At 38.1% G+C, this 16,291-nt stretch overlaps 2 protein-coding genes and 1 non-coding gene across 4 annotated transcripts in view; all 3 read left to right on the top strand.

Annotated features, from left to right (window-relative positions):
- Positions 1-16,291, top strand: part of LOC130987205 (uncharacterized) — a 698,101-nt gene that overhangs the window by 54,610 nt on the left and 627,200 nt on the right. The window lies entirely within an intron of this gene.
- Positions 3,129-3,235, top strand: LOC130987287 (small nucleolar RNA R71). Its single transcript, XR_009089676.1, has one exon. It is a non-coding gene; the product is annotated as a small nucleolar RNA R71 (small nucleolar RNA).
- LOC130987179 (ubiquitin carboxyl-terminal hydrolase 18) lies at positions 9,730-14,751 on the top strand. The gene is made up of 11 exons (XM_057910826.1): positions 9,730-10,191; positions 11,198-11,342; positions 11,422-11,510; positions 11,594-11,679; positions 11,792-11,954; positions 12,108-12,231; positions 12,529-12,686; positions 13,194-13,278; positions 13,424-13,630; positions 14,135-14,196; positions 14,615-14,751. The coding sequence occupies exons 1-11, from the start codon at positions 9,914-9,916 to the stop codon at positions 14,727-14,729; spliced, it is 1,512 nt and encodes a 503-aa protein (XP_057766809.1). The 5' UTR covers positions 9,730-9,913; the 3' UTR covers positions 14,730-14,751.

The following is a 16,291-nucleotide window of genomic DNA, read 5'->3' as shown; positions in this document are numbered from 1 at the left end:
GTGTAATTCACTTGAGCAGAATTTAGTGTCAAACTTGCATAATATATTACACGCAACATCTTGTCAACTCGTTGTCCTAAGACAGCTCCAACAGCAGAATTTGAAGCATCACACATTATCTCAAATGGTAAAGACCAATCGGGGGCTATAACAACAGGAGCAGAAATTAACTTTTCCTTAAGAGTATTAAATGCAAGTAAACATTTTTCATCAAACTCAAAAGGAACATCCTGAGCTAGCAATCGACATAAAGGCTGGCTAATTTTAGAAAAATCTTTAATGAATCTACGGTAAAAACCCGCATGACCCAAAAAACTTCTAACACACTTCACATTAACCGGTGGAGGTAATTTTTCAATAACATCCACTTTAGCCTTATCTACTGCAATCCCCTCACTTGAGACAACATGTCCAAGTACAATTCCACTTGTTACCATAAAGTGACTCTTTTCCCATGACAATGTGAGGTTACTTTCAATGCATCTTTCAAGAACACGCTCAAGTTTATTCAAACAATCATGAAATGAAGACCCAAAAACTGAAAAATCATCCATAAAAATCTCAATAAAGTCTCCAATCATGTCAGTAAAGATAGAAAGCATACACCTTTGAAACGTCCCAGGTGCATTGCATAATCCAAAGGGCATTTTTCTGCAGGCGTAAGTTCCGAAAGGACTCGTGAAAGTTGTCTTCGCCTGATCTTCTGGAGCAATAGCCACCTGATAATATCCAGACAATCCATCAAGAAAACAATAAAACTTATGCCCAGCTAACTTATCTAACATTTGATCAATAAACGGTAACGGAAAATGGTCTTTTTTCGTGGCTGCATTTAATTTCCTATAATCAATGCACATTCGCCACCCAGTGGTGACTCGTGTAGGGACCAACTCTCCTTTATCATTCTCCACCACGGTGATACCCCCTTTCTTTGGCACCACATGTATCGGGCTGACCCATTCACTATCAGCCACCGGATAGATGATTCCTTCAGCAAGAAGCTTGAAAATCTCTTTCTTGACCACTTCCACAAGATTTGGATTTAGCCTTCTCTGTGCATCACGAACAGGTTTTGCTCCTTCCTCGAGTATGATCCGGTGCATGCACGTAGTAGGACTAATTCCTCGAATGTCAGATAAGCTCCAGCCTATTGCTCTTTTGTTTCTCTTCAAAACTTTCACTAACTCTTCTTCTTCCTCCTCATTGAGCTCAGCGAAAATAATCACGGGCTTTTGCTCATCTTCCTCCAGAAAGACATGCTTAAGGTGTTTTGGCAACTCCTTAAGCTCTAATTTAGGCTGAGCAAGTTCTTTTTGAGTTCCAAGCCCAAGAATTTCCATCACTCCAATACTTTCTTCAAGGAGTAATTCTTCATCCTCCATAGCCTCCGAATCTGTAAGTACACTATCAAGGCTATTCGCCTGCAAAAATACCATCTCAACCGCGGCATCAATAGCATCAACGAAAGAACAATTTTCCATAAAAGATGTAGCAGGTATAGCACTATTATCTCGAACAGAAAAAGACACGGTCTCCCCCAACACAGTCATTTTTAAAGTTCCATTCTTAACATCAATTAACGTGTTGGTTGTTGCCATAAACGGCCTACCTAACAACAAGGTATGCTCTTTTCCATTCTCTTTCACATCCCCCACATCCAAGACAACAAAATCAACGGGAATAATTAAACCACCAACTTTAACTAATATATCTTCGACTATCCCTTTAGGATAACGAACAGACCTATCAGCTAATTGCAAGCACAAACGAGTAGGTTTAAGATCCCCTAATTCAAGTTGCTCAATATAGAAAATGGCATTAGATTAATACCTGCTCCCAAATCCAACATACCAGACGCCTCTTTCCCGTTCCCCAAAGCAATTTTGATAACAAAGCTTCCTGGATCTCGCTGCTTTGGTGGAAGTTGATGCTGCAATATTGCACTTGCCACTTCAGACACCACAATCTTCTCATCATCGGCGAATCTTCTTTTCTTCGATGCTAGTTCTTTGAAGAACTTTACATACGCCGGAACATTCCGAATCACATCAAGTAGAGGCAAATTCACATTTACTTTTGATAGCAGCTTATAAAAGTCATTAAACTGCTGATCTTGCTTTGCATTTCTTAGTCGGCTAAGAAAAGGTATAGGTGGTGTGTAAGGATTAGCAGCTTTGTGAAGCCCATTATCCTTCTTCTCCTCTTCTTTCTTTGCATCCTCATTATTTTCTTCTGACTTGCTTGATTCTGCCTCTTGAGAACTTGATTCATCACCATGTGGATATTCTACCTTGTTATCAACCACTTTGCCACTTCTAAGAATAGAAATAGCATGAGCCTGTTCAGAATGGCTCGGCAACTTGTCCCTGGTGTTCTGCTGATCTAGCTTTCCTACAGTTCCTGCAATCTGTCCAACTTGAGTCTCGATTCTTTTTATTGAAGCTTCAACGGACTCAAATCTTTGGTTAGTTGACTGGATGAATGCGTTCAGTGAATCTTCCAATGAAGGCTTCTTTGGTGGAGCTTGTTGGTTGGGATACTGCTGTTGTCGATAGAATCCCGGTTGTTGCTGTTGATACTGTGGCTGATTTGGTTGTTGTGGCTGCTGAAAATTCTGAGCATTCTGACTCGGACCTTGACCTTGATTTTGTCTCCAAGAGAAGTTTGGATGATTCCTCCACCCCGGATTGTACGTTGGAGCAAATGGGTCTAGTTTAGGACGAGGTTGAAAACCTTGCAAAGCATTAACTTGTGCCTCATCCTCAAATATAGGCTCTCCCATTTTCGGGCATAAATTTGCTCCATGTCCAGATTCTCCACAAATCCCACAAGTCTCGACTGACATCACTTGTGGAGATTTAGAGTCTTTCACCCTCAAAAGTTCCACTTGCCTAGTCAACTCGGCAAGTTGCCTTGTAACATCATAGCTTGGCGTAGCTTCATTGACGGCTGCCCTCCTTCCTCCTCTATCACTCTTTTGTTGAGAATTCGAGGCCATCGTCTCAAATATGTTATTGACCTCTTCGGCTGTCCTATTACCAATATCTCCTCCTGCAGCGTTATCCACCATGTATTGAAAGTTTTGAGCCAAACCATCATAGAAAAACTGATTAAGCAATGCAGGTGGTAGATGATGATGTGGACATTGTCGCTGAAGACTCCGAAATCGATCCCATGCCTCATGAAAAGTCTCACCAGAATTTTGAGCAAATGTGACAATTTGTGCTCTCAATTCTTGAGTTTTCTGGTTGGAGTAGTACTTAGCCATGAATTTCTCGTAAACAGCATCCCAATTCCGTAGAGAATTTGGTTCAAGAGACATGAACCACACCTTAGCTTTGTCCTTCAAAGTGTATGGAAAACACTTCATCTTCAATTGATCCGTGTTGAGTCCTTGTGGAGGAAAATCAGTAACCACAGAATAGAACTCTCTGATGAAGTTCAATGCATCTTCTGAAGGCATTCCATAGAAAGAAGGTAGCTGGCTAAAATGCATAGGCTTGAGCACATAATTCTTAGCTACATCACCAAGAACTATACTTGAGGTTTCCGGTTCAACCACTGGACGAGCAAAATCCCTCATACTCCTTTGATTTACTGCTGCCATCCCTGCTGGTTGAGTTGTGGAGTTTTGAGTCTCTTCCAAAACTTCAGTACTTGCTTCAAGGCTATCGTCACTAAATGACTGATCTTCTTCTTCCTCCAGATTTGCTAACAATTCCCGTGTTTGGTGTATATAATCAATTTCAGGAGTCAACTTCCTTTTAAGGCTTCGTCGACCCTGCATAAAAATCTATCACCAAACAAAGAAACGGATCAAAAACACCTGCAGAAAGAAGGAAAATAAAATAAAACAAAACACAGAAAATAAAATAACACACAAATACTAAGCCTAAAGCCTTCCCCATCAACGGCGCCAAAATTTTGTTCAACCTAAAGTGTACTCTTTAGATTGCTCGCAAGAGAACGAGGTCAATCGTAGAGTGACTAGTTGACCCAAGTCGTATTCCTCGAGAAAGACTTAACAGGGCTAATTATCTATGTGTTAAACACGTAAAAATAAAAACACCTAAACATTCTAACCAGTTTTCAAGTGATCAAGTAAAGTAACTAAAACAACGAGAAATAAATTCAAAGTAATAAACAAACGGAAATTCAAGGATTAAAGATTCTAGGGCGATGGATCATTTTCTCGGGAAATCAATAAACAAGTGAAGATCATGCACAATTAATAAACTCACAAAATTTTCCTAACGTAGGTGCTCAAACCATAGTTTTCACATTCAAGTATGAGTCTACGCTAATTAAATCACATGAATTCATCAATTATTAGACTATACGTTTCCGATTAAGTCTAATTCCAATTCAACCACGGTCAAGCAACGAGTTCTTCTCTCGATCTCACACGTTGCAAACACAATCAAGCAGTGATCAATTGCTAAATAAAATATCAAACAATTGAATCGGATAAAGTGCATCAATACATCACAAGCAAATCAATTAAACCCAATTGAATCTCCAACCCTAGATTATGGAAATTAGTTCATCATGCTGTAGAATTCAAAGTAGGAGAAAAGTAAACCATGGAATTAAAACTAAGAAGAAAGATAAAGAAATAATTACGAAATTCAAAGTGCAAATCCGTTCCAATGCGTAAAGAAAGTGAAATAAAATGAAAAACTAAAGTTCTCCTATTGTTCTTGCTTCAAAAAGGGAAAAGGATGGAAGTCCTAAGTGAAAAAAGTGTATTTGAATCTCTAAAAACCGCCAATCTTATGAGAAATCCCGTTAGAAAACTGTCAGGGTCAGCCCGGTTGACTAGTGCGCCGCGGCTCACTTCACATTCTGCCCATTTTCCTTCAAGCAGTCAACCCGGTTGGCTAGTGCGCCACGGCTCACTGCCTTCTCTTCTCAATCTTCTTCTAATCATCCCCGATTCATTGTGAGCCATGGTTAGCATGTTTTAAACACTCTCTTTTGCGTCGTTGTGAGCTTTCTTCACAATCTCCAAATGCTTTAACATCGACATTCTTCATTTAACACCTAAAGCATCACAATTAACCATTAAGCTCGAATTAACACGAAATCACCACTACTCTACACAACTTTTACAATAAAATATGACTAAACTAATAATAGACAATGGCATAAACACGACGAAACAGGGCGTTATCAACTTGGAAATTTAACCAAAATAAGAGCAGGTTGGCTTTGTGTGAGATGATAATTCTAGATGAACTTTCATTCCGATTTATAAAACGAGAGAGATTTAGGAAATTTCTTGCTCGTGTTTGTCCTAATTTTAAAATTTCAAGCAGACAAACGATTAGAGAGGATGTTGTGAAGCTATTTGCCGAGAAGAAAAGTGATTTGAAGGGGTATTTCACGAATAAAGGCATGGGCAGAGTATCTATCACCATTGATTATTGGATTGCAATCAATAACACAAATTTTATTTGTGTTACACCTCATTTTATAGGAAATGATACTGAAACCTGCACAAGAAGATTATAACTTTTCATAAGATTTGCAGTCACAAAGGGGAAGATGTTAGGCAATTGATTGTTGAGGTGCTCAATGAGTGGGATTTAAAGAACATATTAAGTTGATGGACAATGCAACATCGAATGATGGGGTTGCTCGATACATTAGGGACATTCTTAACATATGGAAAACCGATGTTTTGGGCGGCAAGTATCTTCATATGTGTGCACACATAATAAATTTAGTTGTGAAGGATGGATTAGAATAAATAGGCATCTCAGTGATGCGAATTCGGGAGGCTGTAAAGTGGTTAAAGCTTCCCCGAAGAGAAGCGATGAATTCGCCTTGCAAAGCGTTCAACATCGTCTGCGAGAAGTCATTGAGCTTAGATGTGCCAACAAGGTGGCTCCACCTATTTGATGCTAAAGTCGGCTGAGCCGTTTGAGCAAGCTTTTAGATTTCGGGAAACGATGAATCCTATCTTTGTGAATTATATGATGTAAAACAAGTTCAATAAAGAGCCCCTAGAACCGCCTCAAGATGAAGATTGGGTCAATGTGGGAAAAATGATGGAGTACTTGAAGACTTTCTATGACTTGATACTTCTCTTGTCACGAACCTCTTATGTCACATCACATTTGTTTTTTTCAAAAATGTGTGACTTGTTTGAGATTATTTGTGAATTGGAAAAGAGTCAGGATGTTGAAATTGCAGCCATGACGATGAAGATGAAACTTAAAGTTGGAAAATATTGGTTGGAGGCAGAGGATTTAAATCCTAAATTGAACAAGATTCTTTATATGGCTGCACTATTGGATCCATGACAGAAGATGAAGCACATGGAAATGTGCTTGAAGAAAGTTTATGAAGTTGCTCGGGGCATTGAATTGGTGATAATAGTGAGATGTTCGATGGATGAATTGTTCGAGTTGTATAAAAAGTAGGCTGCTCCCACTTTACCTAGCCTCCACGAGCTAAATCATTTGCAACTCACTCACATGCCACTTCTAGTGTAGGCCATCGTCAATGGCACCCTCGCTCCAAATGTCCTCAAGGTTCATGTGCTAGTTTAACACGATATAGTGTTGGATAACTAGAAGGTGATGATATCTTAGAGATGACAATCTATTTTTCTGAGAAGCAACACGTTGAGGATATGGGGATAAAAAATGAAGTGGATGACGATGATGTGATGGACACTTTTGACATTTTACAGTGGTGGCTGAATAACGATGTGCGCTATTTTATTCTATCAAAAATGGCTAGATATTGCATAAAAAAAATAGCTAGAGATATTTTAGCTATTCCTATATCCACCGCGGCTTCTGAGTTCGCATTTAACATAAGAGGTCGTGTTCTAGAACAATTTAGAAGCTCATTGAGTCCAAAAATGGTTGAGGCCCTGATTTGCTCTTCAGATTGGTTGAGATCAAGCTCATTGTTCATGAATGATGAAGAAGATGTTACTGAAACGGAACAAGAGAAAGAATTTGGAATGGGTAAGCTACTTATAAGTTAACTTTATTAAGTCTTTTATTAATAAAATTGATTTCTTTATTTGATTTGTCATTTATTTTATTACAATGACGACCTCATTTGGTTTTGGAGAGGTGAGTGTCGCAACAAGTACACCGGCAACAAGTTGTACCACCATTTTTTGCTTTCATCTGTGCAGTAAACTGAAATAATGTTTCTCAAAATGCGTGTGTTCCACAAATATTTTCTTCTTTACGACACATATTCCGCAAAAGACGTGTGTTCCATAAATTTTTGGTTGGCATCCATTAATTACTACATATTATAAAGTGTCATATCATAAAATTCGACAAATACAAAGAGGATTAATATACTTTAAAAGCCACAACCATAATCCCCCACCCCCCCCCCAAAAAAATGCCACAAAAGATCGCTTGCCAACAACTGGAACATCAAACCGTAGATATCTACTTGCCCCTTGTTTGGAGTATGCACATCAAATACAGCGGTCTTGCTTCCTCCCGGAGACCCATGAAGAGCTCAAGTCGTTCATCCTTATCCGCGAGTATCTCGTAAACCTCAAACTTATCATCTAAGGAAAAGCCCGAGGTGGTACTCAATGTCTCGTGCATCTCCGTCCCCGCCTTCCCAAGATCAAACTCATAGCCGATTTTGTTAGCGATATTCTCCAATCTCTTATTAGTATTCCAGCCGATTTCAACCAACAATTCGTACCTCATTCAAGCTCATCATATTGCTTGTGTTTCATGCTCGTACCCTGAACATTTGCACCACGACCTTTCTGGCTTTGACACACAATGTCCTCTGCTGCGTCGTTTGAAAAATTCCTCATCGCATGGTACATTGTAACCACCATCACTAGCATTCATACTTTGAGCCGAATTATCACCCTGCGACATGATATTGATAAAATCCGTAAAGTCTTTCGCATATCTCTGATCGCCCTATCCTTGCCAAAGATCTTCTTACAGGCGTCAAACAAAGGCCAGCTCTTGTACCACATGAGTTGTGCGTTGCTATCTCACTACAACTAATGAAAGCGGTGGGTAAGAATACACACACACACATACATATATATATAGCAAGCAACTTCTTAAAAAAACAAAGGTCATAATCACCTTCACAATTTGTTCCCATTACTCGATGTTGTAGTCTATCATGTGATGACCTTTTACGTTCAAACCAATTCCACTTCGGGACAACATAGTTGTCGAAGAGTAGTAGTTTTTCTTCCACGTGTCAATCTTCAAGTTGATATATGGCATCGCCTTCAAGACTGTTCCCGGGAACTCTTTCTTTAAAGCGTCTTTGAGTTTGATGAGGAATCCAGCCCTGAAACTGTTATTCGATTTCGATCCCTGTGCCACTAGTTCCTTCAACGAGGCCAGCAGTACTGTCGCCTCTTTCAAGGACCACGGACCACGTGTCTTTTCAATTTTGTTGGCTCGATTTTGAACAATTTCGTTGCTTCCCGTCTCAACGCCTTGTCAATGAACACGAAATTTTGGTAAGTGTTTGGCAAGATAAAAAAAATTGCAAACGCATATAACACATAACAAATACTCAAATACAATTCATACAGAAAATTCAATAAGTCATACTTCGAATATGCACTACTGACAATATGCAAATCCCTGACGCAATAACACCTAAACAAACTCAAATCGCATAAAAAAGAATCAAGGAATCATAATATACATTTTCTAGAACAACAATGGGCAAACCCCCAATCGCTGATACACATGACCAAATCAAATTCGCATAAAAAAGAACAAGTAACAACACCGCCATCATGTATGTTCATCTTCTAGTAACAGACAACCCCTAGTCGCACGCAAAAAAAATCAGAGAATCACACCTCAAATATGCATTTTCAGCCCTCGATAATAGGCAAACCCTAGTTAGAAGTACATATAAACACATTCAATTCACATAGAAAAATTCAGGGAATCACGCATCAAATATGTACTTTTCAGAATGACAACAGGCAAACCTTAATCACAAGTACATATTGGGGAGGTTTTCCTAATGTGTTGAAGCCATGGCTATGAACTCCTGATTGTCGATTCCAATCCGACTCGCGTTCCTTTTGAAATTGAGTGGCGATTCTCGTGTCGTATTCTGCTGATTTCGTTCCTACGAGCAATGGGTGAGATTTTTGAGTTCGTCGAAATTTCCCCTGAAGCTATTAATCAGATTATGTATCTGAATACAAATGGTCAAATGAAATACAAATTCACAAAGGATACGCTTGTCTTTTGAAAATATATCATTATTCTTAATCATTCAAAAGGTGTGAGTTCTACCGCATTTAATCCATTTACACATTATTCTTAATTTTTGTGTCCAAAAGTTGGGACAACAATGGGAAGGCGAGAGTATATTTTTAGAAACACATAAATTTTTATTTTATGGAGAGATTTGATATATCAGAAAAAAAATACTTAAAAAATAATAATGTTGATTAATTAAAAAAATTAGAGATTAAATTAGGTAAAATTCCATATTATTTGGGCGTAACGTCGTCAATTACCTCTTCGGCCATGTAGTGGAAGTGAACCCATACCAACCCATAGGCCCAACCCATCAATTGCTCATATGAGTCATATCAACATTGAATTCAGTTATGCTTAAATATTATTCTCTTTAGTCTTTTTCTATTTAACTGTTTCTTACAGCTGAAGATATTAATTCTTAATAGAATTTCAACTACAATCAAATTGCTATGTATATTAACCGCCAATTTGCACATAAGGAAAACTTTATAGAAACCCAAACGCGAACGAAATACAAACCCAGAATTCCACCTTTTTTGATTCACAATTGATAAGATTGTTCAAATCCAGAGCTGTAAACTTAGTTGTGTGCATTATTGATCGAAAAAAAAGTTTCATATATCAAATCAATAGTAGGACGAAATCATAAGCTGTAGATGCATGCGGCTGTAGACTTCGATTGGTTGCTGCAATTCACGGTGTCTGCTGCGGCGGAGACAGCGGCGGCGATGGTGGCAAGGTTTCTCAATTTCGTTCGGAGCACTTCGTCTTTAGTTTTGGCAGTTGCCTCCAATATCGGTTCTTCGCCGGATCGCAGTAACGAAGGGATGATGGAGGCGGCAGTCGGCGGAGCCGCCAAGGTTGTTGACTGCTGCGCTTTTTGCGGCATTACCATGGGGAGACGCTTCGCCGGCGACGAGATGGTTGAGTACTGGTATAGCACGTGACGCTACTCATAGTTGTTCTGTTTTTCCGTTTTTCTGTTTGTATTTATGCGCAAGTGAATTTACTGTTATAGATTTTCCCGCTCTGTATTAATTTAAAACTACTTTTAGGTTCAGTTTTTTGTGCATAGGTTGAGGGTTTTAGCCTTTTAGGTGTATCAGCATCTGCATTGGTATTTGGTGCATAGTTAGAAGTTTTATATAAGATGTAGAGCTGAATGTGGATTAATGTGATGAGATTATGTTATTTGAATTGCATCTTGCGTTGCATCTGCTGCTAGTTGATTTCTCTTTTCTTTGGCGAATGTATACTGTAGAACAAGTGGTCAGAAAGCAATAGGAGATTGTTATGAATTATGATTGAGCTGTTCTTCATTTTCGAGGACGTATGTCTTATGCGCATTATGCAATAAATACATATTTTGGCAGCCATGTGCTAGTGTGGTAGGATTATGTAATAATATTGACTCGTCCTGTTTTACTGTATTTGAGTTGATGATAGAATATATGGTGACACTCTGGTTGTTGATCTCGTGATGAACAATAATATTATAGTATGGCAAATTCATAATGTGGTATTCATGGTTTGATTTGAATAAATCAAACCTATCCATGCCATTGGTTCGTCTTATGGTCATATCACAGTCCTTCTAACTTTGTGAGATCAATGCTTTCAATTATCTCTTAAATAGGCAGTTCGTTTTTTTTCTTTTCCTATTTGAATATGGTTTCTTATTTTCATTTATTGATTGTTAAATTCTGTTAATATGCTAATAAATGTGAAACCTCTTGGACTATGTGACTTGGATAGCATAATGCCAACATATAAGAGTGTGTGCATGCTTGTGTGTTTTATCATGTCTGATTTGCATATCTCATCTTCCCGGAACATAAGAATTTTAATAGGCATTCCACTGTGTAAGCAAGATGCCTCTGTGGGTTCCTACTAATGCTCGTACTACTTGGCTAACATTCACTATGCTTTTGAAATTATAGCTCTGCAAGCTGTCAAAGTTCTCACTGGAACGTTGAGCGCGAGACAAAGTGCACTCGTACAAAATCACCATATGCATTGACGGGAAGGAAAGTTTCACTACTTTCTTCTGTTGAAAGTTCAGAGATTAACGAGCAGTCAAATGAGGTATTCCAATTCTATTTTACCAACTGATTACCAGTGACAATGAGTTATATTCTGACATTAGGTTGTCCTTGATTTTCAGATTTTGTTCCCATACGAAGAATTCATAGAATTTTTCAATTGGGAGAAGCCAGGCTATCCTCCTTGTGGACTTATAAATGGTGGAAACAGGTAAGTGAAGTTTTTATAACGCACTTCATTTCTTGCTCATCTAAAATATGTCAGCTCGTTTGATCTGTCTTGCTTTTCTGCAGCTGCTTCGCTAATGTGGTTCTTCAGTGTCTTACATACACCCGTCCACTTGCTGCCTACATCTTGGAGAAAGGCCACAAGCTAGAATGTAATTGACTTGATCATATCAATCTGTCTGAGTCCATCATACAGAATTCAATAACTCATGTTTGTACTTTAGTATATACTGTTGTACTATTGACCATTCCTTCTGTTGCCAGGTCGGATGGATAAATGGTGCTTCCTGTGTGATTTTCAAACTCATGTGGAAAGGGCTAGCTGGAGTCATACTGCATTCATTCCTATTAACATTCTTTCACGATTGAATTTTATTGGTGGTAATCTTGAGTGTGGGCAGCAGGAGGATGCCCATGAGTTCTTGAGGTCATTATCATATTATTTATTTATTTAATTATATTTTTTGGTTTTTATTGACTTGTTCTTTTCACCTGTTATACAATTTTGGGGACATATTTGCAATGTGATTTTATCTCTCTGGTATACAATTACTGATTCAAGTGGATTTTGTATTGCCAGGTTTGCAATTGATAAAATGCAATCTATTTTCCTCGATGAATTTGGTGGAGAAAAGACTTCTCATCCTAGGTATCAAGAGACGAGCTTTGTCCAACATATATTCGGAGGTTGCCTTCAGTCTCAGGTAGCCTGCATGATTCAATTGCTATTTTCAGTTGTGTAATTTGCATTCTTCTGCATAGATAAAGGATATCCATCACAATCCTGTATTAGTGAGATATTACATCTCTGGAGTGCTCACATGGTGGAACTTTAGCTTTATGAGTAGCACTGTGATAACTGATTCCTGTTTTGCTTATTTGGCTATAATATTCTTCACCAATTTGCACTTAGAATAGTCATAATCTGACTTCCTGTTTTCGCATTCTTTTAGCTATATACCTCCTCCCCATCTTGTTTTATTTTTCACTTTCCCCTTCAGGTTATATGCAGCAAATGCAATAATGTATCAAACCGATTTGATCACATGATGGATTTAACTGTTGAAATCCATGGGGATGCTGAGTCTTTGGTGCAGTGTTTGGATCAATTCACTGCCGAAGAGTGGCTACACGGAGATAATATGTATAAATGTGATTGGTAAGTGTTCCATTTGCAGCATTTGTACATTATATACTGCTGATTAATCTTGCTAAACTAACCTATGATCTAACCAAGTGGTAGACAATTTAATTTTAACTTCAGTTACTTAAATTTAAATTTGTACACATGACAAGGTTGATTGCTGTGGACCTGTGGTTTTACATATACACAATTTGTTAGAACAATCGCTGAATGAACTGCACAATGCAAATCTGTTTCCGACACATGAGAGTCCTTTGGTTTATTGTTTTTCTTTCTGCTTGTAGTAAATAAATAATCAGATAAAAGAGGAATATTTGATTAGGGATCAAATAAGAATGAGAGATACAATTTTATTTAATGAGGAACAAAAGAAAAACCAGACTTGACAGAGACTGTTTGCACTTCTGCGGCAAATTTAGATAGATTCAATTGCACTACTGTTTGGCCACTACATCTGCTATGTTCAGGACTTTTTGTAATTTTATGCTGCTTTGACGAATTATAATAAGATTGTCTGTGCAGTTGCAGTGCTTATGTCATGGCACAGAAGCGCCTTGCTATTCTACAGGCACCCAACATTCTTACAATTGCCTTAAAAAGATTTCAGGTCTGCACCTCTATGCCCTTTGAGTTTCCCAAACCCCAATGTTTATCAAAAGTTTTCCGCAAATATTTTGTCCACAATGGATTGCGAGATTTATTTTGGCTGTTCTCTATCTTTCATAACAGAGTCTCCTAATTGTTTTGATCAGAGTGGAGGATTTAATAAACTTAACAAGAGGGTTACTTTCCCAGAGAAGCTGGATCTTCGCTCTTATATGAGTGAATTGGAAGATGGGAATGATCTTTACAAGCTATATGCCGTAATTGTTCATGTGGACATACACCATAATTTTGGCCACTACATCTGCTATGTTAAGGATTTTGGTGGAAGTTGGTACAGGATTGATGATGATAAGGTACCAACGCTGACTTCTCTACGTGCATAAATGCATCCATCCAACCCTTCAACTTAAACACACGAAGTATTTCTGGAGTTATGTATAGTTTTGTATTTCACAGAATCTCGTCATATTTCAGTTTCTCCACTATTTAATTTTTATTTGATTTTAGTTTATGAGAGTCAGCAACACTAAACTATGATTTTCTAGTATAGTACGTATGCTAGTATAGTGATGAATAAAATAGATATTGAGAGTACCCTAACTGAGGCAATGGTTTTCTAGAAAGGTCATATGAATGTTAATCTTATTAGTTTTAATTGAGCCTGTTTAAGTTTGTACAGTGCTACTAAAAGCTAGTTGATCTTTCAGAAACCCGTAGTACCCTGAGGGATATGATGATACTTTAATAATGTTCAATGGACATCATGATTATTGCTCACATAACATTCTAGTAGATCCAGTGAATTATCAGACATATGTTTACGCTTGCATTATTTGTAACTTTTGGCTCCTTATCAGGTTTCAACCGTGGGCTTGGATGAGGTCCTTTCACAGGGAGCATATATGCTCTTATACAGCAGGTACTTTTTTTTTCATTCTTTAGCTGGAGAAGTCAAGTCAATCGAGTGCTTCAGAACGGTTGCCTCCACCATGTTATCTCCTTTTTCTTTACACCCGCACATGTTATTGTTGCTCAGAAACCATGGGGGCCTTAAATTACAGCTCTGGGCTTCAAATTTCAATATAATTGAATAAATTTTCGTCTGCGTTTATCACGGGAGGTGATTGGATATTGTAAACACGAGCTAGTTACGTTAGCAAGTTCTTGTACTTCCCAATGGCTTTGTTAAATACCAGGGATGTTTGATGCTAATGCTTTGCCCTTCTCTGGATGTATTGCTCAAGTATTGCTGTATGCTGATTTTCTGCATGATGTCACATTAGTAGCTATTGTCATTGGTATATGTCCATTGATGTTTCTGTGCGTGATCCTCGCAGGATTTGTGCTCGCCCATCCTGCTTGCTTCCTGCTGCATCGCTGAGAGAACGAGAAAACAAAAAACTAAAAATGCAAACAGTAGACTCAGTCAACGACACAGCCTGTCGATTCTGAAGTTGAGGCTGATGGCAGGGTAGAACTGTCATTAGTGAAAAGTGCAGAAGCATCAGGAGAGGATGTAGAAATTCAACCCTGCGATAAACCAACCGTCGCTACTGGATCTCATGATAGCCATAATTTCTACAGCTCACCGAAAGAAGAAGATTTTCCTCTGAAACTGGACTTCTTCAAAGCCTCCACTGGTCTGTTCAATACAAGAGATACTAACAAAGGTCTTTTGGGAACGCGTTGTCAAGATCCTGGTGCTGCTAAGAACTGCACATTTGAGAAGGACGGAAGATATGATACTTCTTCGTTTACTACTACTGAAGTCCGAAAGGAGAAGTCTGCTGATTGCACAGATATGCACAGAACTGAAAAGTGCGAAGGAAATGGTTCTGTATCATCTCAAAATGGTTCTGGAGCAATGTTGAGTCCAATTTCTGCTCCTGCTTCCCTTGGCAGTCAACAATGGAAAAAATTCATTGAACAAGATAATAAAGAACCACAAGTATATAGTTTCGTAGCCCGTGATGATCACACTAAAGAAGCAGCAGCAGGGATATCAGTTGGATTAAGTTCTCAAGTGAGGTTAAAGCCACTCTCCGCTCTTGGTGTTAAACGACGAAAGGAACTTTTCAAGCAAGACGGCGGAGCATCAAATGGATTTGGTGGGAAGACGCCTAGAATCCACCTGTATCCTAATCGATTCTTTTCTGAGAATGGCAGACGCTTGAAATATGATTAAGAGCTTGAGTTTGTGCTACAAATAACACAAAGGTGTGATGAAGCTGCATCGATTTTCATTTAGCAATTGCAGGTGTAGATCATTTGTGAGAATAGTTGGAGATCATTTCTCTATCAGTTAATGGCTAGCTAGGAAGGTAGAGTATAAATTATTTATTCTTTTATTTTTTTATGTGAATTCCAGGTTAGGTTTTAAACGTAGATGTTGAGCACTATATATTGTCAAATAATTCTATGCGGTAAAACTTTTTTTGTTTATTTTCTGTTTATATAATTTAATTATTATTAAAATGCGATTATATATAAAGAAGAAAAAAGAAACCTAAAAACCTTTGAAAGCACACAAAAGTAGACTAAGGGCCAAGCCTCATTAAAACCTTTTCATGGAAAACCCAAAGGGAAAAACCAAAAAAATAAAAAAAAATTGCTCGTCTAAGACGAAAAACCATGACCAGCAGAGCGGAAAGAAAAGTTTCTGAAACTCCGGCCTAACCATCGTCCCAAAACAATCCCGGCTCAAACCAGTCAAAACCACAACCAAAAACAAAGGCCCTAAAAAGACTATGGCCGGTAAGACTCCGTCGTCATAATCTAACAAAAAGAAAAATAAAGAAAACCTCAGCCGATTATACGCCGTCGCTGAAGAATCCAAACCAACAACAAAAGAACGACCCATTAATGAATCTTGATTCTTTATCTAGTATAGTTTTTGTTTCATAGTAGTATTATATTTGTATTTAATGTATTGTATCGTTACATTGACATGACATTACAAACGTGCATATTTATATATAAAAGTGAAACGTAATACACTAGTATTTTTTTTTTTT

Source organism: Salvia miltiorrhiza, chromosome 5 (genome assembly GCF_028751815.1).
Source record: "Salvia miltiorrhiza cultivar Shanhuang (shh) chromosome 5, IMPLAD_Smil_shh, whole genome shotgun sequence".
Lineage (NCBI taxonomy): Eukaryota > Viridiplantae > Streptophyta > Magnoliopsida > Lamiales > Lamiaceae > Salvia > Salvia miltiorrhiza.
Note: the sequence above shows the minus strand (reverse complement) of the source record. Positions and strands in the feature narration are given on the sequence as shown.

Coding starts and splice junctions, on each gene's coding strand:
- LOC130987179 (XM_057910826.1), top strand. CDS start 9,914: ATGCATGCGGCTGTAGACTTCGATTGGTTGCTGCAATTCACGGTGTCT. Junction 11,511..11,593: donor CTTATAAATGGTGGAAACAG/GTAAGTGAAGTT, acceptor GCTTTTCTGCAG/CTGCTTCGCTAATGTGGTTC. Junction 11,955..12,107: donor GATGCCCATGAGTTCTTGAG/GTCATTATCATA, acceptor TTGTATTGCCAG/GTTTGCAATTGATAAAATGC.